Here is a 24995-nt window from a genome sequence, read left to right on the forward strand (position 1 = left end):
CACATAAACAGGTCTACCACTGGCTCAGATAATCTCCAACATCTATTGCATTTAGTTGTATGAATGCCCTCTCTGTGGTTCATGTACAGAAACCATGGCTCCTGGAGCTATGAAGTTGTTAATGCAATGCAGTCTGGAGCTCTTCATTACAGGCCCACCCAGATAACACACTTCAGAAGAAGCAACAGTGTCCAAAGCACACAGAAACTCCTATCCTGGGAAACACATTATCAAAACAATATTAAGATTGTAAAACACAGTGTGTATGACTCTGAATGTTTACATAACGTTACTTACAGTGGAAATAAAGCTCTTCATCTCCATCTTGACTGGCCTTGCTGTACCCACAATGCCTGAAAGAGATGAATTTCACAGTTCATGTTAAGTGTTACTGATTATGGACGAGTTTCCAGACAATTTATTTTTAGACAATGAAACCAAAAGATATATAAACCGAATTAGGCCATTTGGCCCATTGAGTCTGCTTCATGATTTCATTATGGCTGATCCAAATTTCCTCTCAGCCCCAATCTCCTGCCTTCTCCCTTCATGCCCTGAATAATCAAGAATCTATCAACCTGTGGCAAAGAATTCCACAGATTCACCACTCTCTGGCTAAAGAAATTGCTCCTCACCTCCATTCCAAAAGGATGTGCTCCCACCACAGGAAACATCCTCTCCACATCCACTCTATAAAGGCACTGTACCATTCAATAGGTTTCAATGAGGTCGCCCCTCATTTTCTGAATTCTAGTGAATACAGACTCAGAGCCATCAAACGCTCTTCGTATGACAAGCCGTTCAATCATGGAATCATTTTCATGAGCCTCCTTTGAACCCGCTCCTGTTTCAGCACATCCTTTCTAAGATAACGGGCCCAAAAGTGCTCACAATATTCCGATTGAGGCCTCACCTGAGCTTTATAAAGACTCAACATTACGCTATTCTCGTCCTCTTGAAATGAATTACATCACATTTGCCTTCCTCACCACTGACTCAACCTGCAAATTAATCTTTAGGGAATCCTGCACAAGGACTTTCAAGTCCTCTTGCACCTCAGTTTTTTGTATTTTCTCTTTATATTGAGAAACTAGTCAACGCTTTTATTTCTTCTACCGAAGTGCATGACCATGCACTTCCCAACACTGTTTTCCATCTTCCACTTCTTTGCCCATTCTGTTAATTGTCTAAGTCCTTTGGTAGCCTCTCTACTTCCTCAAAACTACCTGCTCCTCCACCTATCTTCATATTATCTGCAAACTTTACAACAAAGCCATCATTTCCATCACCCAAATTATTGACATATAACGTGAAAAGAATTGGTCCCAACACAGACCCCTGTAGAACAGCACCAATCACGGGCAGCCAACCAGAAAAGGCTCCTTTTATTTCCACACTTTGCCTCCTGCCAATCTGCTGTTGCATTATCCATGCGAGGATCTTTCCTGTAATACCATGGACTTGTAGCTTGTCAAGCAGCCTCATGTGCAGAACCTTGTCAAAGGCCTTCTGAAAATCGAAGTAACACTATCAACCGGTTGTTCTTTCTTTATCCTCCTTGTTATTTCTTCAAAGAACTCCAACAGATTTGTCAGGCAGAATATTTCCCTTGAGGGTTAGGGTTAGGGTGACTACAACCTATTTTATCCTGTGCCTCCAAGTACCCTGTGACCTCATCCTTAATAATTGACTCCAACATCTTCCCAAACACTGAGGTCAGACTAACTGGCCTATAGTTTCCTTTCTTCTGCCTCTAACCCTTCTTGAAGAGTGGAGTGATATTTGAATTCCAGAATCTGGAGATACTTGAAAGATCACTACTAATACCTCCACTATCTCTTCAGCCACCTCTTTCAGAACCCTGAGGGTGTACACCATCTGGTCCAGGTGACTTATCTACCTTCAGAACTTTGAAGTTCCCAAGAACTTTCTCTCTAGTAATGGTAACTTCACATATTTCGTGACCCATGATACATGGGACTTCTCCATACTGTTAGTGTCTTCCATAATGAAGACTGATGCAAAATACTTATTCAGTTTGTCTGCCATTTCCTTGTCCCCCATTACTCCCTCTCCAGCATCATTTTTCATTGGTCTGACATCCGCTCTTGAGTCTCTTTTCCACTTTAGATTTATGAAGAATCTTTTGGTATCCTCTTTAATATTGCTGGCTAACTTACATTTATATTCCATCTTTACATCCTTAATGATTTTTTAGTTGCCTTCTGTTGGTTTTTAAAAGTTTCCAATCATCTAACTTCCCACTGATTTTTGGCTTTTATTTTGGCTTTGACTTCTCGTTAGTCACAGTTGTATCATCTTTCCTTTAGAATACTTTTCCTCTTTGGGATGTATATATCCTGTGCCTTTTGAACTGTTTCCAGAAATTCCAGAAATTGGTGCTCTTCCATCATCCCTACAAATGTTCTTTTACAATCAATTCTGGCCAACTCCTCTCTCATGCCTCTGTGATTCCCTTTACTCCACTGTAATACTGATACATCTGCCTTTAGCTTCTCCTTCTCAAATTTCAGGAGGAATTCAATCATATTATGATCACTTGTCCCCTCAGGGTTTTCTCACCATAAGCTTTCTAATCAATTCTGGTTCTTTGCACACCACCCAGTCCAGAATAGCTGATCCTCTAGTGGGCTCAGCCATGAGCTGCTCTGAAAAGCCATCTCATAGGCACTCTAGAAATCCTCTATCCTGGAGTCCAGCACCAGCCTGATTTTCCCAATCTACCTTCATATTGAAGTTTTGTTGCATGGGAACAGGAATGAGCCTGCCAGTTCCTCAAGACAGATCTGCCATTTCATTAGCTAGTGGCAGATCCATTTGCCCACCTTGGTTCCATAACCTTTACTGTTTCCCTGAACAAAAATTAATCAATCCAATTTTTGATTTAGTACAGCCTTACATGTTTTAGGGAGAGAGTTGAAGTTCCCAGCATGTTTGGATTAGAAACCATAACTTTCGGTTCATGATAGGCTGAGCCTAATGAGAAGGTTATGTCTCTTTGCTGTGTATTTTACGCCCAGGGCTATTAATGCCTCTCAGACTAAGCTAACAAACTATTTCCATCTGCCACTTCTTTGTCCATTCTCTTAATCTGTTTAAGTCCTTCGTTAGTCTCTCTACTTCCTCAAAACTACTTGCTCCTCCACCTATCTTCATATTATCTGCAAACTTTGCAACAAGGCCATCAATTCCATCATCCAAATCACTGACATATAACATGGAAAGAATTGATCACAACACAGGCCCCTGTGGAACAGCACTAGCACTAACCTAACCTCTAATCTTCCTTAAATGGATGGATCCAAGGCCAAGTTATGTTTGAAAGGTTTCAAAGGTTTTCAAAGGTACATTTAATGTCAGAGAAATGTATTCAATATGCATCTTGAAATTCCTTTTCTTTGCAAACATCCACAAAAAAAGATGCATCCCAAAGAATGAATGACAGTTAAATGTTAGAACCCCAAAGTCCCCCCAGCTCCCCCCTCCCATGCACAAGCAGCAGCAAAGCAACAATACCCTCTCCCCACCAGCAAAAAAGCATCTGCACTCCCCCACCAGGCACTCAAGCATTCAGCAAAGCATCAATAAAGACATAGACTTGCAGTACCCCAAAGACTACTTGTTCACCTGGTAATTCGACATACTACAGGCTCCCTCCCTCTCTCTCTCTCTCTCTCTCTCTCTAATAAGAGAAAGGGGAAACATAACAAACGGCTCTCTGATTTATGATGTTAAAAGTCTGTTGCTTCACTTCTTCCGAGCTCTGTGCCCCAAGAACTCGGGTCTCTGGGTACACAGCCAGTAGACAGCTTGCTGCTTTCGATCTTCCATCTCCCACGACACACCGATTTCCTGCGGCGGCACCGACCTCAAGTTTGCCCACCTCCAGAGCCACGAAATCTGGGAACCCTGAAGGCACACTAGTCTTCTAGGCCACATCGTGTAACTGGCTTTTAATAATTTCGGCTTGGTACCATTAGAATTATGGAATCTGACTCTACAGCACAGAACCGAGCCCTTCAACCTACCATGCCCATGCTAATCATCGAGCAAGCATTTATATTAATCCTACATTAATGCCATTTCATTGTTCCTATATTCCTGTCAACTCCCTCCTTAAATCTACCTCTCACCTAAACACTTGAATCAATTTACTGCAGCTCTGAATTAACCCATCAAACAACATGTCTTTGGGATTGGGAGGTAACACAGCACCCTTGGAGGAAGCTGACATAGTCACTGAGAAAGCACGCGAACTTCATGGAGACAGGACCCAATTGGGTTCAGGCTCAAACCTAGGCTGCTGAAACTGTGAGACAGCAGCTCTGTTCACTGGGCCACTGCGCCACATTCATTTGCAGTCTACTGACTATAAGCCTAATGCATCTTTTCTTGGATGCAGTGCTCAGACCTTGGTTCAGGCGTACAGATACAGTTGAAACAGGGCTCTAATTAGATAAGTGGAACATACAGATGATTCACTGAACTGGATCATGAATGGTGCTGTTTATAGCTCACAAAGGCCTCCTCCATTCCTCTCTGAGTTACCACTTTAGTATCATCTCCAATGCCTTTCAAGCTCATTTGATTATCTGTGATCCCCTCGGAACATAAATATTACATCCAGAAACTACAAAGTGGGGAAACTGGTTAACATTCTCTCACACTCACGGTAATGAAGAGTCATTTCATGATTATTAAATTTATTATTTAATATTTAACAATAAAATGCAATAATTATTCTTATTAAATTTATTGAAATCTTCATACTTCTTTATAATTCGTTGTCGGTGGTGAGGAAGGCAAATGCAATGTTAGCATTCATTTCAAGAAGTTTAGAATACAAGAGCAGGGATGTGATGCTGAGGCCTCACCTTGAGAACTCTGTACAGTTTTGGGCTCTCATCTTAGAAGAGATGTGCTGGCATTGAAGAGGGCACAGAGGAGGTTCACAAAGATAATTCCAGAAATAAAAGGGTTATCATATGATGAATGTTTGATGGCTCTGGGTCTGTATTTGCTGGAATTTAGAAGGATGAGAGGGAATCTCATTGAAACCTTTTGAATGTTGAAAGGCCCAGCCAGAGTAGATGTGGGAAAAATGTTTCCCATGGTGGGAGAATCTAGGACAAGAGGGCATAGCCTCAGGATAGCGGGTCGTCCATTGAAAACAGAGATACTGAGAAATTTCTTTAGCCTGAGGGTGGTGAACTTGTGGAATTTGTTGCCACATGCAGCTGTGGAGGCCAGGTAATTGGGCGTAATTAAGGCAGAGATTGATAGGTTCTTGATTGGACATGGCATCAAAGGTTACGGGAGAAGGCTGGAAAATATTGTTGAGGAGGAGAAAAAAAGGATCAGCCATGATTAAATGGTGGAGCAGACTCGATGGGCCAAATGGCCTAATTCTGCTCCTATGTCTTATGGTCTTATGGTCTTACTCTGGTTTCCTGAAACAATTGAAACACTAATGTAAGATCTCCTCCAAGACAGGAAAGATGCTTCAAGCTGGTGATATCTGTCAGATTAATTCAAGTTTCTTGTGAAAGCCCTCACTGCAAAATTGTGTACAATTTCCCTCCCTCCTTCTTCTCTTCTCTCTTCACCTTAGTAGACTGAGGAAACAAGTCAATGTAGACAATTGGGACTTGCTTAGATGGGAATCTTGGCTGGCATGGAGCATTCAGGCTGAAGGGCTTGTTTCCATGCTCTATGACTTTATGACCAACCTTCACCATACTATCTCACCCAGTGTTATCTCCATCTTGTCATTTAGTCTCTCTTGGTCCCACCTAATCATAGATATTATTTCTATACTCCATTTAAAACATATTCAGTTTCTAACTTATTTTAGTTCTGGTGAATGATCTTCAACTTGAAGCGTTAACTCTGTTCCCCTCTCCAGATGCTGCCTGACTGACTAAGTATCTCCAGCATTTCCTGTTTTATTTTAATATATTTCAGTTTCTGATCATTTGCAGGCACTGTTCAATCCTGATCTGTGCTGCTGTCTACACAGTATCACTGTGACCACAAGGGTTTCCTCCTGGTACTCTGGTTTCCTCCCTAAAATCTGAGAGCTGGTTAGTTTATTGGCCACTGCAAATTGACCTGATTGTTTAGGCAACTGGTCGTATCGAAGGAATTGATGAAAATGAGACAAGAACAAGACACAGGAGAAATTAGGAGGGGAGTGGCATTGTTTTGTGAACCAGCATTTGCCTGATGGGTCAAAGTGTCCTCCAGAAATTGAAAGGAAACTTGGTAAATGTCACACGTGAAAGTATTGAATTGAATAATGAGTCAGAGAGATTTTTAATGTGGCAAGATGAATGGACATTCTTCAAACTTATGTCGGGCTTCATTAGAACAGAGGCATCATGCAGAAAGATTGGAAAGCAGAATTAAAGTGACAAGATTGGATTGCCCTTGCAGCTGCCCTTGCATTCTGCAAAACAGTTCACGTAGTCCGTGGCTGGAAATTGAAAATAGTAACTGTATGCACAGGAAATACTCAGCAGGCCAGGCAGAATGTGTGGATAGAAAAGTAGAACTAACATTTCAGGTCAATGAACATTTGTCAGGACACCCAATGTTTTCTGTTTTCAGTTCAGGTCACCCAATTGCATTTGCTTTCTCTAACGTGAACATCGAATGCAATACAACATATTGGTGGGAAGTTCAAAAGGCTCACTGTTTAATATGGGAGGAGTGTTTGGGTCCCTGGATGGAGAGATGAAAAGAAATAAAAGGGCAGGCATTGCATCTGTAACTCGTAAATGGTAGCAGATACTGGATCCCACAGACCTGATAAGACACCTGCCCTCTGCCTCTTTAACAGGAGCCTCACATTCACTGTCAAGTTTGTTTCTGAATGTGTGATGCCCACTATTTGTGACTCCAGCTCAGTGAGATGGTAGGCAAGTGCGACTGCTTCCCATTCAATGCTAATACAACTTTGGTGTGTAAGAAAGTCACACGTGCGGATCCATAAGCAAATTGCCTACCTTTGAGAAACATTCAAGAAGTTGCTGATCACTTTTCAGCAATTGATTTTCCAATTAAGTTCTGTCATGCACTATACACAAAAATTACACTGTGCGATAGAATTTCTGGATCCATATCTCCATAACCATTCCATCAAAGTCTCTCATAATCTTAATCACAATCAGATCACCTCTCAGTTTTCTCTTGCCTGTCCGCTCAAGCTTTGCTGAAAGCTGCTAGCTCTGTTATCATACTTGCTTCTGCACCAGTTCCAGTGCATCCAATTCATTTCGATACATGGAAACAACGCTCTAAGTTTGGGCTAGTAACAAGTTTAGTATAAGTTCTCTGTGCTTTATCCTTTTCAAGAGCCTTGGAGCTTTTTTTTTAAAGGCCTAATTGAACTGGAATTATTATTTTGATTGCATTCTTATCTGTACTGTACTTGGATTCCCCAGCTCCTCTACTACAGTTATATCCTTTTCTTACTTCTTTCCAAATTCGAACATCTCCTTTCATTATATTGCCAATTAAGTTTATCATTACTTCCTACTTACTGCCTGTTACCCCGCTGACTTTCAGGGCAGTAATGCAGGTCCTCCATCTCTGTCTGTATAAAAGAATTTTTCATTGTTGTTTCCGTAGCAATTATTTTTCAACCAGTCAGGGTTGTTAGTCTTGAATTGGATCCCAAAAACGGGGAGGACCAGAGACTGCTCTTAGTCTTTCCTCTACCCTTTGACCTGTTTAGCATGGGTGACCTTACCAAGAGCCAAAGCACAAGGCCCTGACTCCAGCCAACGTAGCTCTGCGGGTCACTGAGGCACGCAAGCCTCCAAATCCTACAATGAGGTTGTGGTCCTCTTGCAGCACATAAACCTCCAAATCCTACAATGAGGTTGTGGTCCTCTTGCAGCACATAAACCTCCAAATCCTACAATGAGGTTGTGGTCCTCTTGGAGGTCATCATTACTGATAACGGATATTTTATGATGTATGATAGTCACCCAGATGATTTGCTACCTGTTAATTTGATGCTGTTCACAAGTTCAATCATTAACTATAGATTTCTCAATTCCCTTTTCATAGTTGTTTTGTTGAGCAATAAGGTGGCTGTCTTTTATTACTTGATCCAACTGATCTCATCAGCTACCTGAGGTTCAGTAAAGGCTCTCAAGTCCTGATGAAGGGTCTCATCCCAAAACATTGACTGTTTATTCCTCTCCATAGACCCTGCCTTACACGAGTCCTGGGCTCAGCTGGCTCCGGCTGACAGTACCCGGTACGGGCCTCTATCCAGGGTTACGGATCCCACTGCCTTGTGGGTACCTTCGGGAGAAGAGAAGGCTAAGGAGTACACCCTACACAAATCCGAGTGGAATCCCCTGAGGCGATTGGATGACGTATCACGTCACCTCCCGGCAGCTCCTGCAGCCAAGCTGATGCCAAATGTACTGCTTCACATTCCTTCAGACCACATCCGCGAGGCCGAGAGGGGGATCTTGATGTCTGGGCAGCCCAGGATCTCCATATTCATCGTCCAGGTCTGCGCACCGGATGGGCGCATCCATTGTTTACTTAGACAGACGGAGCCATGATGAGATGCTGCCTGACCTGCTGAGTTCCTCCAGCAACTTGTGTGTGTGTTGCTCAAGTTTTCTACCATCTACAGAATGTACAATTTTCAGGAAATAATGTGCTTTTGAACATTCTACACCTTTCAACAGAATAAGAATCAAGGCCAGGATCATGAACCACCTCTTCTCTCCCCAACTCCTAGCCTTGTTACCATTGATTATGCAGCTCTGTCTTATTGCTGGGCTAAGTTCTGCCAACACAACAATGCTGGACATTGTCTGAGCAGAGATCCTTATGGCAGTGTAGGAGATGACATTTGCTGGAAAAACTCCCACCTAGCATTGAGCAAGAGAAGACAGTAGGAGAGAACAAGGTTCGACTTCAAACTTGTGATGTCATTTCTCTTCTTGTTTGAAGATTCAACTATAATCTTCCTCCCTTAAATCTTCTGCTGTTCCTAGACAGGACTTAGTAGACACAACACTAGTAGCAGAGAAAGGAACCCACCTCATTTTCCCTAAGTGCCCTATAGGATAACTTTTACTCTTTGATATGATGGGATCTCTGGGGCTGCATAATGGTGTGTCACAGCAGGAGGTTGTTTTGTCCACATAGCCTGCGCTAGCTCTTTCCTCAAGTGCTCTCCAATTGTTAACTAAGTTTTGCAGACAGAAAGGCCTGATCAGTTTTCACAAGTCGACAGGGAGCCATGTCACCTTAAATTGCTTGCTTGTAATAGCTCTGTTAGATTCAGAATGAACTAGCATTACAATTCATGACATTACGGGGCCAAGTAAATTAACAAAAACATGCAGTGTCAATCTTCATACTTTCTAACACGGAGAGGAAAAGCAAAGAATTCGATAACAACACACTGAAAGCAATGCTATTAAATTCCTCAGATATTGCACTCCCAGATCTTAGAGATTTCATTAGTCAAGCAAGTACGTAGTTTATCAATCGGGTCTGATGAGACTAACTCTCCCACCCATGACTCTCATACTTGGGAGCTAACAGTATCAGCGCCTGCACTATCAGGTTTAGCATATTCCCTATGAAAATAAAAAGGCTGGCTAGCAGAAGGTCAAAATTGCTTTTCTCTTCATAGGGGGCATCTAGTTAATGAGAGGGGGTAAAACTCTGATGGGGGTTTCTGCAGTACCTTGTACATTAGTGTGGCCACTCAACAACCTTTTCATACCTGTCTGTATTTACCTTCTCCAAATGATGAATCCAAAGACCATTGAGAACAGAACGATCAGGCCAGCCACCGAAACCACAGCAATGACAATCACCGGATTTTGCTCACTGGATACCATGGCGACTATGGGAAAGAAAAAATGAAAGCAGAGTGATATACAGTATTCAACATGCACAGGCATTAACTTGAGTAACAAAATGGCGGAATAGCTAGAGAAATAGAGTTCGTTGCAAAACATGGAATCAGTGATTCATACAGCATGGATGAATGCTCTTCAGCCCAGTGCATTCCTGCCAATCATCAAGCCCTCATTTTACATGAACATATAACCATATAACCATATAACAATTACAGCACGGAAACAGGCCATCTCGGCCCTTCTAGTCCGTGCCGAACTCTTACTCTCACCTAGTCCCACCGACCTGCACTCAGCCCATAACCCTCCATTCCTTTCCTGTCCATATATCTATCCAATTTAACTTTAAACGACAACATAGAACCTGCCTCAACCACTTCTGCTGGAAGCTCATTCCACACAGCTACCACTCTCTGAGTAAAGAAGTTCCCCCTCATGTTACCCCTAAACTTTTGCCCTTTAACTCTCAACTCATGTCCTCTTGTTTGAATCTTCCCCACTCTCAATGGAAAAAGCCTATTCACGTCAACTCTATCTATCCCCCTCATAATTTTAAACAGCTCTATCAAGTCCCCCCTCAACCTTCTATGCTCCAAAGAATAAAGACCTAACTTGTTCAACCTTTCTCTGTAACTTAGGAGATGAAACCCAGGCAACATTTTAGTAAACCTCCTCTGTACTCTCTCAATTTTATTGACATCTTTCCTATAATTCGGCGACCAGAACTGTAAACAATACTCCAGATTTGGCTTTACCAATGCCTTATACAAATTCAACATTACATCCCAACTCCTATACTCAATGCTCTGATTAATAAAGGCCAGTAAACCAAAAGCTTTCTTCACCACCCTATCCACATGAGATTCCATCTTCAGGGAACTATGCACCATTATTCCTAGATCCCTCTGTTCTAAAGCATTCTTTAATGCCCTACCATTTACCATGTATGTCCTATTTTGATTAGTTCTACCAAAATGTAGCACCTCACATTTTTCAATATTAAACTCCATCTGCCATCTTTCAGCACACTCTTCTAACTGTCCTAAATCTCTCTTCAAGTTTTGAAAACCTACCTCATCATAAACATGGGATTACTGTATTAATCCCATTTTATTCTCCCTCATTCGCATCAACTAGCTCACTCACACCCCCCACACCCACGTTAGAGATTCTACCTCTCACTACCGGGGCAATTCATAGTGGAAAATTAACTGGCTACCTCACACATCTTTGGAATGTGAAAGGAAACCAGCTGACTCGGAGAAAACCCATACAGTCACAGGAAGAACGTGCAAACTCCACACAGACAGCACAGGAGATCAGGACTGAATCCGGATCATTGGAACTGCACTACTGTGCCATCCTGAAACTTAAATTCCAGTGCTACCATAAAGGGATTTGAACTCATTTCCCAGCCCCAGCACTACCACCATTCTGCTACCTAACACCTTTCACATCGGATTAAAATAAAAACTAAAAGTATAGCAATGTCAGTTGAGCTTGTCAATTAGCGATAATGCTAAAATAATGATTTAACTATTGTTGCTAATACACAGGACAAGCTGAAGCAAGGTCTTTCTTCTCTGCTTCCAACCAATGGGAGGGTGGATTCCTCCACCTCCTCATCCAAAGCAACTTTCTGGGAGTGGCTTTGTCAGATCTGAATTCTGCCGAAACGTTCATCAGACGTTTTTCCTTCATTTTGACAATTTATTGTTTAATTCCAGATGTCATAGCTACAGATTTTATGTCACAACTCCATCTTTCTAGAAAGAACACCTTACATTATTAAATCTGTGAAATTACCTTACCTTGTCACACTTCCTCAAATTCAGTACCTCCACTGGGGTTGCAAGGCTGTAGAATTATCCCACTGTTAAAACTGTTTAAATGTTAACTAATTAATGTCCTCAACCATTAAAAAACCCTAATATTTAATTATATGTTTCCTTCGAAAATAAATTCATCCATCTCCTCACTCTACAATGCTGCCATTTTAGAATCAGGACCCAAGCTAGGCTGTACACTAGGTTGTAGCCTCCTCTTGTGTCAAGATGAGGCCACCCTCAGGGTGGAGGAACAACACCTTATGTTCCACCTGGATACCCTACAACCTGATGGCATGAATATCGATTTCTCCTTTTGGTGAGCAAATCCACCCCCCTCCCGCCTCTGTTTCCGACTCTGACCTTTCATTTCTTCTCACCTGCCTAACACTTCTCTCTGGATCCCCTCTCCCTTCCATTTCTCTGACTGTCCACTCTCCTCTCCAATCAAATTCTTTCTTCTCCTGCTGTTGACCTTTCCCACCCACCTGACTTCACCTATCACCTTCCAGCTAGCCCTTTTCCCTTCACCCACCTTTTTATACAGTCTTCTTCCCCCTTCCTTTTCAGTCTTGATGAAGGGTCTCAGCCCGAAACTGTTTGACTGCTTAGTCTGTTCCATAGATGCTACTTGACCTGCTGAGTTCCTCCAGCAATCTGCGGGTGTTGCTTTGGATTTCCAGCATCTCCAGAATTTCTCATGTTTGTGGTACACTAAGGAGTGGTTTGTTACATAACGAGATGAATGGTCCAATAGATTTTTTTAAAACTAGAGACTAGATGACACAGACTACATTTTCCCAGCATAATACATTCCAAATTTGATGAAACCAAGTAAAGATTTTACTCTATTTTCTTGGTGAAATTACAATAATTATAAAATAGAACATCACACTTTTAGTCACGGTCTGCGCTATTGTGTCTAATGTTTAATGGTGATGGAACCCTGGGTGATTTGCCCCTCTTGAGCGCACTGTACCTCTCACTACCTGATAGCAGATAACTTAGTACACATCACAGATCCAGTCTGGCACTCTGCGCAGTATTAGCTCAAATTAGTAACTGAGTGAGTTACTAAGGGGTCTTCCAGGGAACAACATGGGCAGAGTGCCGGTACTGTGCTCTAATGTTCTATATTCTATGTTCTCTGCTCTAAGAAGCAGAGGCTAACCAGGACCACACCTTCATAAAAAGGACAAGAATTTAGTGTAAAATTGGCTGGAAAATTTTTCACTATATTGCTGAAATAAGTATAAATTCCTTTTCTATTAACATATGCATGTCTAACTGGACAGAAGCTGATTTCACAATATTGGTCGTATGCTTGAGATCCAGTGCTACTTGGTGAAAATGTTTCAAATATTCCTTAAAGTTTGGTTCTTAGTCTTTGCTGCTAGCCTTTTGTTTCTTGGCTACCACCCAGAAACCTGGCACATACAGAAGGATTGATTAGTTGGCAAATGCAACAATGGGGTAACGAGCATCAACACTTTTCCCCCCACTAAAAGCTGGGCCTTATAGAGCAACGTAAGAGGCATTTAATCACCTGGTCCCTCAACACCAACTCTTTAGTCAAGAAAACATAGCAGCGTCTCCAATTCCTGAGGAGATTGAGGTGAGCAAAGTTCCATCTCCCTTCCCACATTTCAATTAATTTTTACAGGAGCACCATTAAGATTATCCTGATCATCTGCATCACTATCTGGTATGGGAATTGCAAGGCATGTGGCCACAAGACCCTACAGATGATTGCAAGGACTGCTGAGATAATCATCGGGGTCTCTCTTCCATCCATCCAAAATATTTTTCAGCAACACAGCGTACACTGGGCCCTTAGCAATGTCAAAGATCCCTCCATCTCTTTGACCCTTGCCATATCATTAGGACAAGGACTGTGAGGATGGGAAAGTACTGAACTCCCTCTCACCACCCAGGTTTCATTACATATGAACCACCAGTAGCATTTTACAGATTACTTTTTAACTTAGTACCTTATGCTAAACGTCAATCTTCTGAAGTATATTATTTGTTAATATTTTTCGGTAATATTACTTTATATGTTGTATCACCTTCTGGTAGGCATTTTAGATCACTGGCCAGGACAAATAGGTACAAGAACAGTTTCTTTCCGCATGCCATCAGTCTTATAAACACGTGAATTTTAGTCTATTATAAACCAAGTCCACCTGTACATACACAGGTATACCTTATTGTATATAGTTCACGATTATTTGCACTATTGTTTTGTTTGCTTTTTGATTCCGAACAGCGAGAGCTCAGGGAAACCGGCATCAAGTTCCCTGTATGTGTCCACATACTTGGCGATAATAAAGGATTCTGATTCTGATGTGAGTTATATGTACTGTGTTGTAGATTTTGGTCTGAAGGAAAAGTGTTCCTTTTGGTGTTATACATATTAATGGTTGAATGATAATAAATTTGAACTTGAACTTCAACTTGAAAAGTGTCCCACATATCAGTTAGAGCTGGCACTGGTTTTCAGGAAAGGGAAGGCGTAGGGATGTGATGGTCAGAAGAGTGGCAGCTAACAGCCCTGTCAGGCCTTTGTGTATATCTATAAGGTCAGCCGGGGGAAAGAAGGAGTGAAGGCAGTTGAAGTTAAGGATACAGCTGATGGGTAGGAAGTAGACAAGGAATTGAAGCCCCTTGGTGTGCTCAGTTGAAGGAGGGTGGGAGGAGTATGTAACGATGCTGAGGACCAGAACTGCCGATAAATGGGAAGACTATAAGACAGAGGAGCAGAATTAAACATTCAGACCATTAAGTCTACTTGGCCATTCCATCTTGAGTGATTTATCATCTCTTTCATCCCATTCTCTTGCCTTCTCTCTGTAACCTTCAACACCCTGACTAATCAAGAAAACTATCAACCTCCACTTTAAATATACCCATTAACCTGGCCTCCAAAGATATCAGCGGCAATGAATTCTACAGATTCACCATCCTCTGGTTGATGAAATTCCTTCTTCTTTTCTGGTTGTGGGAATTACTGTGAGCCTCTTCTGTGACTTCATCTTCTCCAATGATTCCCCCACCTATAAAAATATTCCTTCTTGAGGTGGTTTCAATCAAGGTAGCACAACGTAGAACTTATATTTCCTGTACTGACCAGGGGATCTGGTTCCCTGCCCCCTGCAAAACTAGTTTAAACTCTCCCGAGTAGCATCAGCAAACCTCCCAGCCAGGATATTGGCTTCCCTCTAGTTCAGGAGCAACCTGTCCCTTCTGTTCAGGCTTCCCCATGAAAGGTTCCAATGATCAAAGAACTTGAGACCATGTCCCTGCACCATCTTCACAGCCACTCATTCATCTGTGCTATCACTCCATTCCTACCTGCACTAGCCCACGGCACAGGGAGTAATCTGGAGATTACAACCTTGGAGGACCTTCTCTTCAGCCTCTATAAACTCACTGTGCAGGACCTCCTCCCCTTTTCTGCCTCTGCCATTGGTGTCAATATGCACCAAGACCCCTGGTTGTTCCCCCTCCCCCTCGAGACTATCCTGCAGCCGCTCCAAAACAGCATGGATCCTAGAACTGAGGAGGTAACACACCATTCTGGTGTCTCTTTTGTGACCACGGAATCTCCTTTCTGTCCCCTTATCAAATCCCCTATAACTACTACACTGCCTGAATTTATCCTTCCGTATTGAAGCTCAGAACTGGCCACAGTGCCACCAGCCTGGCAGGAGCTGCTGTCATCGGATAGGCCATCCCCACAGCAGTATCCAAAGGGGTATACTTGATGCCCAGGGGAATCACCACAGAGGACCCCTGCACTGACTTCTTAATCCCCTTACTTCTCCTGATAGTCACCCATTCACTGTCTGAAGCCTGTACTCTGGGTGTGACCTCCTTTTCAAAAGTCTCCTCTACAATATCTTCAGCCTCCTGAATTATCCTGTGTATATCAAACTCCAGCTCCAACTCCTTGACCCGGTCAGTCGGGCACTGAAGTTGGGTACACTTCTCACAGATACAGTCATCATGTAAACTTAACAGATATCCCGAATTCTCACATCTGACGGGACGCGCATTCCATCCTGACTACTCTATACCAATAAAGAAAAAGACTTGCCTCTTCTTAACTGTGCCTTCATGCCGAAGCTCGTTGAGCCAAAGCTTTTGCACTCTATCACTGGTACACTCCCACAATGGCCGCTCCACTTGAGCCCACCCCTTCTTTTATTTGCATCTGAGGTTAGGCCTCTGATGTTGACACTTCCCATGCCTGTGCAGTTCAAAAAAGACTGGCCTGGCCTGAATCTGCTCCTTTTATCTTTTCTCCCGACTCCCGTAGGGCTCTGACCGAATACATATTCCTTGCACTGGAGCCATTGATAAAAGACCGGCTTTACCCAAGTCTGCTCTTTTTATACTCTGGTGCTTTCATTTCCTGCCACAGTCCATAGTCATATGGATGATAGCTTAATTGGTCATTGTAAACTGTCCCTAGGATTACATCGGGGGTTGCTGGGCAGTATGGCTGGAAGGGCCAGAATGGCCTGGTCTGTGCTGTATCTCAATAAATACATTAAACTAAATTTCATCTTCCTGAAAAACACACAGCACAATTTCTGATCTGCCATTTGGAGATAGACGTTAATAAGCCTTCAAGTTGTCCTGATTTGCTTTATAACATTGAATTGCTAACTGACCTGATTGAAAGAAAAAATTATTAAAATGCAAGCTGATATATTGTTTTGATTTTAATAGGCATCTATAAAATAACACATCACTAATGATTCAATTTGATGCTTATTATAGTTTTTAATAATCATGTAGGCAATGGAGTAAAAAAAATCTATTTTAATTTTTAAACTCATTTCTGTTCAGCTTGTTGTGACCAAAACTTCGAGACTGCATGGACTATAATTTGTTAAGTACAATTTGCTATGGCATCGCATTAAAGGCAGAATCTGAGTGAATTGCCTGATAACTTTTAGCTGTTATCAAGTGGGTCTCTTCCTTCTGGGGCAGATCCTCTCCATTACAGGTATCTTCTTTCCACTCCACTGTTCTGAGGAGTCGAAGATGCCTGTGTATGATTTCTATTAAGACATGTCATTGTCCTGTGCACACAGATGGTGAGGTACAAGTACATTGAAAACTTGCTTCCAGCATCACATGTAGGTTCCAACACACAGAATGTAAATGGTCCATAAATTATCCAAGACAAGTGAAGAAGCAGAAGTTTGGGGGTAGCTCTGTTCGATTCCCCCCTCCCCCCACTGTCTGTGAGGCGTTTGTACATTCTCCCCACGACAGCGTGGGTTTCGTCCGGGTGCTTTAGGCTCCTCCCACGTTCCCAGGTTCCAAAGACACATGGTTAGGGTTAGTGGACATGCAAGGTTAGTGTTGGAATCAAGGCAAAACTTGCAGGCAGCCTCCAGCACAATCCTTGCTGATTCGATATGATGCAACTGATGCTGTTCACTGTATGTTTCGATATTTCAACATACATGCGACGAATAAAGCTAATCGTTAAAAATTTTCAAAAAGACAGCCCACCAACAGAGGTGAGGGCATGGCGGTGCAAGAGGTGGCCTGTGGCGTTCCACTGCTGGGGTATGATTATGGCTTGCAGGCTGGGTACAGGAAAAGATCTGAAACTGGTTGGGCTTCTGTATTTCTTGCCCAATGACAGCACCAAGAGAGAGGCATGATATGGATGGCCAAGATCCTGAACGAGGCAGTACCTCCTGTAGATGCTATCAATGGTAGACTGAGCTATATCCACTACTCTGCTGTGCATTAGAATTGCAGTAACAGGCCTTGACGCAACCATCAAGAAACCTTCAGATCTTTTTTGCCCACATGGCAGATTTCATTAAGCTTCTAAGAGAGTAAAGGCACTGGAGTGTCTTCACCTCGATTGCATCTATGTGCTGCCCACAGGACAGCTCATCTGGTATGCTGCTGCCCAGCATTTTGAAGTCGCCTACTCTCTCTAGCTCTGACCACTGAAATTACTTCAGGAACAGTTATTACCCTTCAAGCATCAAGCTCCTGAACTCGTGTGGATAACGTCACTCGCCTCAACACTGCACTGATTCCACAACCTATGGACTCACTTGCAAGAACTCTTATGTTCTCTATCAACACACACACAAAATGATGGAGGAATTCTGCAGTCCAGGCAACATCTATGGAAGAGTGTAAATAGTCGACATTTCAGGCCGAAACCATTCCTCAGGGCTGGGAAGGAGCCCAAATAAAAAGGTGGGCGGAGGGGAAGGAGGGTGCCTAGAAGGTGATGGGTAAAGCCAGGTGGGTGGGAAAGATAAAGGCCTGGCAAGGAAGGAATCTGATAGGAGAGGAGAGTGGACTGTAGGAGAAAGGGAAGGAGGAGGGGACCCAAGGGGAGGTGATAGGCAGGTGAGAAGGGGTAAGAGTGGGGAATAGAAGAAGAGGGGAGGGGGAATGAGAAATCAATATTCAAACCTTCAGGTTGAAGGCTACCCAAACGGAAAATAAGGTGTTGCACCTCCACCTTGAGGGTGTCCTCATCTTGGCACAAGAGGAGCCATATGTTGAAATAGGAATGGGAACTATTTATTTCCATAGATGCTACATTCAACTACTAATTGATTTCCATATAGATGCTGCCTGATCTGCTGAGTTCCTTCAGCATTTTGGATGTGCTGCTTTGGATTTCCAGCAGTCTTAGACCTTCTCGTGTTTATGATTAGTTACTCTGACTCAAAACTGGCTCTTAGCTCCACTCATATACACTAAACTTGTATCCATCGCATTTTTTACATTCCCTATATTCTCATCGCCTCCTCTCACATTCCACCACTCAGCTACAATCTAGAGGCAACTTATAGTGGGCAACAACCCCACATCTTTGGGAGGTGGTGGAAAAGAAGCAGTGAGAGAACACCAATGTGACCATGGGACGACTGAGCAAACTCCACACAGACAACACCCGAGATCAGGACTGAACACGGGTCTCTGCCACTGCGCAGCAATGGCACTACCTGCTGCACCACTGTGCCGACTACTCCAAGACGACCTCAAGAGTTAGAGCAGACAGGATTGGGGGGAATGGGTAGTGAGGGGTTCGGGAGCTGTACTACTTCTGGAAGCAGAAAGGAGAAGGACAAGCCTCTGATGTCAGAACCAGATGGTCCATCCCCTAAGAACCTTCTGGCATCTTTCTGGAGACCATTTGAGTGCAATGATTACCCCACCATTAATTACTTCAGAACCCTTCCAAGGCACAACTGGAATGTTTCAAAGACTTCACATTTATCTTCCACGTCTCCATGGAGTATGATATCCTACCACATAATATTTCTAGTTCTGCTATTTCTTCAACTTTTTGGTGAATAACAGAACTTTGATAAATGGGTGTGCCAGGAGTTATACTGTATCAGATCAATTGTGAGAATGTGACAAGTAAGCATACAGCCGATCACTCATGCAGTGAACAAATTGGGCCTTCTACATGCGGAAGGCATTCTCTTTGGCATGAGGGCTTTCAAATGCACTTGTTTTTCATCTTGGCAGGGCTGTTTCATAGCTCCTGCTATTCCAGTCTTGATCAAAACATGAATGGCCTCTCTACTCCAAGCATCCTATCCATTTTGTGCAGCAGCTATAGCAAAACCAACTGCTGGAACCTGATTGCAATGGAAGACAACCATCCTAGACTACGTCAAACTCCTCCCAATTTAAACACTAGCAGAAAAGCTGAAGGAAACAATGAAACTCAGGTTGCTCCTCATGAAGAACTCAGGCAGAAATACTTTAATGCTCCGTGACTACAGAATGAATCTGAACTAACAGGTGCACTCGAGGCTTTGGGCAATGTTTAGAGGATGCAGGACAATGCCTTTATGGCACATTTCAGGTTCTCACAGCTGTGGCAGACTCCCGATGAGAATGTCGATGATTTCATCACAAGACTGACCCCGGCAGCGCAGGAATGCAAGTACAAAGATATTCCCCCGAGCAAACCTGATGAAGCGATGTTTATCCAATCGTTGACTGTTGAGGTACAAGATGGGAGAACGCTGGAGAGTCTCCTGCCTGAAGAGCATGATTTGTCCTAGGACAAAGCATACTCCACAGATCACTGTCAAGACAGGCCTTACACAGATTCATCCCCCTCCATAAAACATCAATATTTACCAGCAGATACTGACCTGCAGCTCACAGCCAACATCACATAAGCAGCCACAGAGATGCCACCACTGTGGGGAACGTCTTGCTCAATGATCTGACTGCAAGCATCAAAAGACAGTCGGCCTGCTCCATCGGAAGGTAGGGTACCTCGAAAAGGTGTGCTTCGCTATGCAAATCACCGCAAGAAAATGGCAGAATTCAGCTATCAATTCCACGCAAGGAGACAGCCGGAGTGAAGAAGTAGCCATTATTTTCCAAATCCATGGTGTGGGCAACTGAAACCAGCCTCCTTCCTTGATTGCACTCACAGTAGATTATCAGCCCATGAAATTTGAGCTGGATACGGGGTCAGTTGTCACCTTATGCCAGATTCCAAAATTTCTTCCACTGAACTTGGTGTTCTGCCGCTTAGTGATGACGTGGGCATGTGTGGCGTCTTTACGGTAGAAGTGTTTCACCCACAGGGCTTGTTTCACTTACCTGTACACGGGGTCAGAGGAGGCTTACAGCCTAATTTGCAGGGCAGAACTCGAATTAAGAAGATGCCGTCAGTGCTGTCCTGTATTGGTGTGGACTCCCCGTTGAATTCTCGATTATAAAAGCACCAGCAGATTGATTTTCCAAGCTGACGCTTCAGGACAATAAGTGGTCCATCAAGCTAAGTTCAAGTTTAAGAAGAACTGCCAGCTGAAGTTTTACTAGGCCTGCCCAGTGCTGATGTGGTGGGCCCAAAGGTGGAAGGAGAACTTGCTCAACTACAGAAAGCTGATGTGGTAGAGCTAGTGCAGTACTTGGAGTGGGCAGCTCCGAACGTACCTGTCCTCGAGTACGACAGCGCAGTTCGTATCTGCTGCAAACTCAAATTGATTGCAGACCCCACTATAAAACTGAACATGTATATCCTTTAGCTTGGATCAAGGATCTACGCAACGCTGTCAGAAGGTCAACAGTTCTCAACACTAGACTTGAAACATGCCTACAATCAGGTCACGCTGGAAAACCACTCTAAGGAGGTTACAACAACAAACATACTCAGAGGACTGTTTCAATACAAGTAGTTGCCATTCAGGGTGAGTTCGGCCCCGGGTATATTCTAGTGCCTTATTGATAACTTGGTTAAAGATCTCCCCTACTTCTGCACCTATCCTGATGATACTTTAATAAACTAGGACATCAGTGGCCCATCAACTCGCAACACTGTACAAAGTACTTTTCCCGTTGGAGAAGGACAGTTTTATTCTCAAGAAGGAGAGATGTATATTTTTGGCTGATTCAGTAGATTACCTGGGCTTAATCGACAAAGTGGTTCTTTATCCACAAAATCAAAGCCTTAAAAGAGGCCCCACGTCCCCAAAATGTAGTGCAGTTATGCTCATTCCTAGGACTAGTCATTCACTGGTTCCTGAGTCAATCATCTACCCTGTTAAATCCCTCTAGTGATTACTCCAGAAGGACCAATGCTGGGTATGGTCAGGAAATGAGCAGAAGACATTCAAACAAATAAAAACTGAACTCAGTTCTTCATCTGTGTTGATGCATTACGATCCAAGCAAAAATATAGTGATGAAATGTGATGGCTCTTCATATGGGGTTGGGCTGTAGTCCAACATTGAATGCCCTGTGGAACAGAAATGCCTATTGCTTTTGCTTCAAGGACAATGTCTCAGGCTGAGACAAATTATTATCACAGCTTGAATGAGAAGCCCTTATGTCTGGCTTGCATTTGTACTATTTGGGCATCCACTCAAAATCCATATAGATCATAAGCCTCTCCTAGGATTAATGAGGGAGATGCGGCAGATGTCAACACCCAGAATGCAACAATGGGTATTGACCTCATCTTCTACACCTACACAGTGAAGTGTACCCCCAGGAAAGAAATCATAGTTGCAGACGCCTTACACAGATTACAACGATACTGCATCCATCACTCCACCATTTGAAGTTGTTACAAAGCCTAGAGAAAACTCCCACCACAGGTGAAAATAGGTCTGCTGTCACAGGTCAACTGGTCCACCAGTCTTCCAACCGTGAACTGAGCCTTCAAGATGGCTGCATATTTATGGGGCAGTTGTGCGAGATTCCCTCACAAGACCACAAGTGCGTACTCAGTGATCTGCATGATCTCCATCCAGGTGTAGTGAGAATGAAGGCACTCGCAAGAAACTACGTGTGTTGGTCTAAAATGGACACTGATATTGAAAAACGCGTGGTGCACATCAGCCCTATTTGTTAGCAGACACAATAAGCATTGCCGAAGACCCCCTTAAAACATAGGCATGTCTTCATTCCCTCTGGAAGCATGTCCATGTTGATTACTATCAACCATACTTGGGGCACATGTTTCTAGTTACTACGTATGACCATTGGAAGCGGATAGAGATGTTACCCTTTAATTCATCATGTTCCTCTACAACCAGCATCGACAAGCTACAGCGGGTCTTCACCACGTTTGGTATCCTGGAAATGATTGTATCTGACAATGACCTGGCCTTCACAAGGGCAGAATTTAAGAAGGTTGTCAAGAGGAATGGCAATAGACAGCTAAAAATGGCTTCATATGATGCAACATCAAATGGCCAATCGGAGCAAGCTGTGCAAGCAGTGAAACAAGGCCTTTCCAAGCAAGCATAGAGTAACCCCAAATGAACTTACAAGTGCATCACCTGCTGAATTAATCTTTAAACACACATTACACACCAGATTGGATCTCCTACAGCCAACTGTACAGGATCAGATTTACAGAAAGGCAGAGGCCATGAAACAAAAAATATGATATGTACACCAGACCACAAATACTTGATGTCAGAGACAAAGTCTACATACGTATCACTCAGGAAGAAAACTGGCAATCAGCTGTCATGCGGCGTTGTCACAGTCAAGTCCCAGAACTGGAGCTGACAGAAGGATGAATTGCTACGCGATATTTGAATCAAATACGCCGCTGAACTTCAGGGGAACCCAGGGAAGTTATGGAAGCATCCTCTGCTGATGAAGCCAGAAACCCAGCAGATGAATCAATGGACGTTTCATGAAGAGAAGAGGAGATTCACAGCCCACTGAACTTGACATCAGCTAACCAGGAAGGCACAGAGAGAGAGCTGCCCCCCTGCAGTGGTCCATGAAGGTGTAGCAGCTACTTGATCAGTACCAAGTGGGATAGATATTTCATCATTTTCCTCAGTTAACCTCACTTATTCCCTTCCTCTGTGCTTCCAACTATATCACCATATCAGATCGATAGTGAGATTGTGGTGAGTGTGAACTGCACAGTGAATAGATTGGGCTTCCTAGATGTTGGAGGCACTCTCTTTTTGGAGCAGACTTTCAAATGCACTGGTTTTTCAAGTTGGTGAGCTTGCTTTGTCGATCCCGCACTGTAAGTTGTCCAAAGTTTACTGCTACGAAAAGTGTTTAACTATTTTACTTCAGTAGAACAAAGGGATCTGGGAATACAGATACAAAATTCCCTAAAAGTGACGTCACAGGTAGATAGGGTCGTAAAGAGAGCTTTTGGTACATTGCCTTTATTAATCAAAGTATTGAGTATAAGAGCTGGAATGTTATGATGAGGTTGTATAAGGCATTGGTGAGGCCGAATCTGGAGTATTGTGTTCAGTTTTGATCACCAAATTACAGGAAGGGTATAAATAAGGTTGAAAGAGTGCAGAGAAGGTTTACAAGGATGTTGCCGGGACTTGAGAAACTCAGTTACAGAGAAAGGTTGAATAGGTTAGGACTTTATTCCTTGGAGCGTAGAAGAATGAGGGGAGATTTGATAGAAGTATATAAAATTATGATGGGTATAGATAGAGTGAATGCAAGCAGGCTTTTTCCACTGAGGCAAGGGGAGAAAAAAACCAGAGGACATGGGTTAAGGGTGAGGGGGGAAAAGTTTAAAGGGAACATTAGGGGGGGCTTCTTCACACAGAGAGTGGTGGAAGTATGGAATGAGCTGCCAGATGAGGTGGTAAATGCAGGTCCTTTTTTAACATTTAAGAATAAATTGGACAGATACATGGATGGGAGGTGTATGGAGGGATATGGTCCGTGTGCAGGTCAGTGGGACTAGGCAGTAAATGGTTCGGCACAGCCAAGAAGGGCCAAAAGGCCTGTTTCTGTGCTGTAGTTTCTCTGGTTTCTATGGTTTCTATTGCAGTTCTTCCTCTGCGCATATGCAACAAGTGTCATTAACTGAACTTCAGGGAGTGGTAGAGACAACCCTGCAGAAAGTCAGGAGCCTCAGAAGGTTTTACTCCATCAATATTCCTCTTCTCAACCAATCCATTGTGCAAGTCTCCGCTGACCCCTCAGGCCACTGTCATTCTGTTCCTCGTCCAGAAGAAGAAATTTTGAACAAATAATGAGAAGGAAAGAATCCTCTGACCACTTTAATCATAACAATGGGTCATGCTTTATAACTTCACCATGCCCTCAGTAGCTATAATAACATTGGTGCCTTAAGGAACATAATCATTCATCTTCAAGCTCTGCAATCAATTCTCCATGTGCCTTGCTGTGTCAGGGGAGGTACCTTGTGTTATGCGCTATACTCTCAACACAGTGTCCTGACTATTAACAGCCAGTTACATCCTATACTACACTCAGTAGGTCTGGAACTTAAGGAGAACACGTTAAGACTCAAGTTCTGACGAGGAACAGTTGAGCAAAGCTGGGGGAGATGAGAGGCTACAGGTGAGCTGTGTAACTCCACCTTCTTCCGATAAAGTAACAACAGCCCTTGTAGTAAATGACCTGATCAACTCAGTCATCAAACCCTTCACCCTACATACCCCAAGTATAAAGGCACTCAGTTAACTCTTACATTATGGAGGTGATGAGACAACACTGTGGATTACATTTAAGGAAACTTTTAATAACACTCAGATGCAATCATTACATTGAATAATAAGTCAACTTATAGCGCCTTTACATGCACTGCACCCAGGAACATTATCAAAGCAATTCTGGATATGAACATCAATGTGGTCAAGTCCTGGTGACATGGACGGATCAGAAAGTATTATATTGAATAGGACGAGGCAGGTCTTTTGACTCAAAAACAAGTGGAAAGTTTTAAGGAACATGAGAG

At 43.1% G+C, this 24995-nt stretch overlaps 1 protein-coding gene across 1 annotated transcript in view; it reads right to left on the reverse strand.

Annotated features, from left to right (window-relative positions):
- The window catches only part of LOC140190419 (ephrin type-A receptor 7-like), an 827081-nt gene that overhangs the window by 95433 nt on the left and 706653 nt on the right, over positions 1-24995 (reverse strand). Inside the window, exons 8-9 of the mRNA XM_072246980.1 lie at positions 9802-9910; positions 298-353 (exon numbers count right to left, since the gene is read on the reverse strand). Of these exons, the coding sequence (XP_072103081.1) occupies positions 298-353; positions 9802-9910 (165 nt within the window). The remainder of the gene's footprint in view (positions 1-297; positions 354-9801; positions 9911-24995) is intronic.

This window comes from Mobula birostris, chromosome 30 (assembly GCF_030028105.1).
Source record: "Mobula birostris isolate sMobBir1 chromosome 30, sMobBir1.hap1, whole genome shotgun sequence".
Lineage (NCBI taxonomy): Eukaryota > Metazoa > Chordata > Chondrichthyes > Myliobatiformes > Myliobatidae > Mobula > Mobula birostris.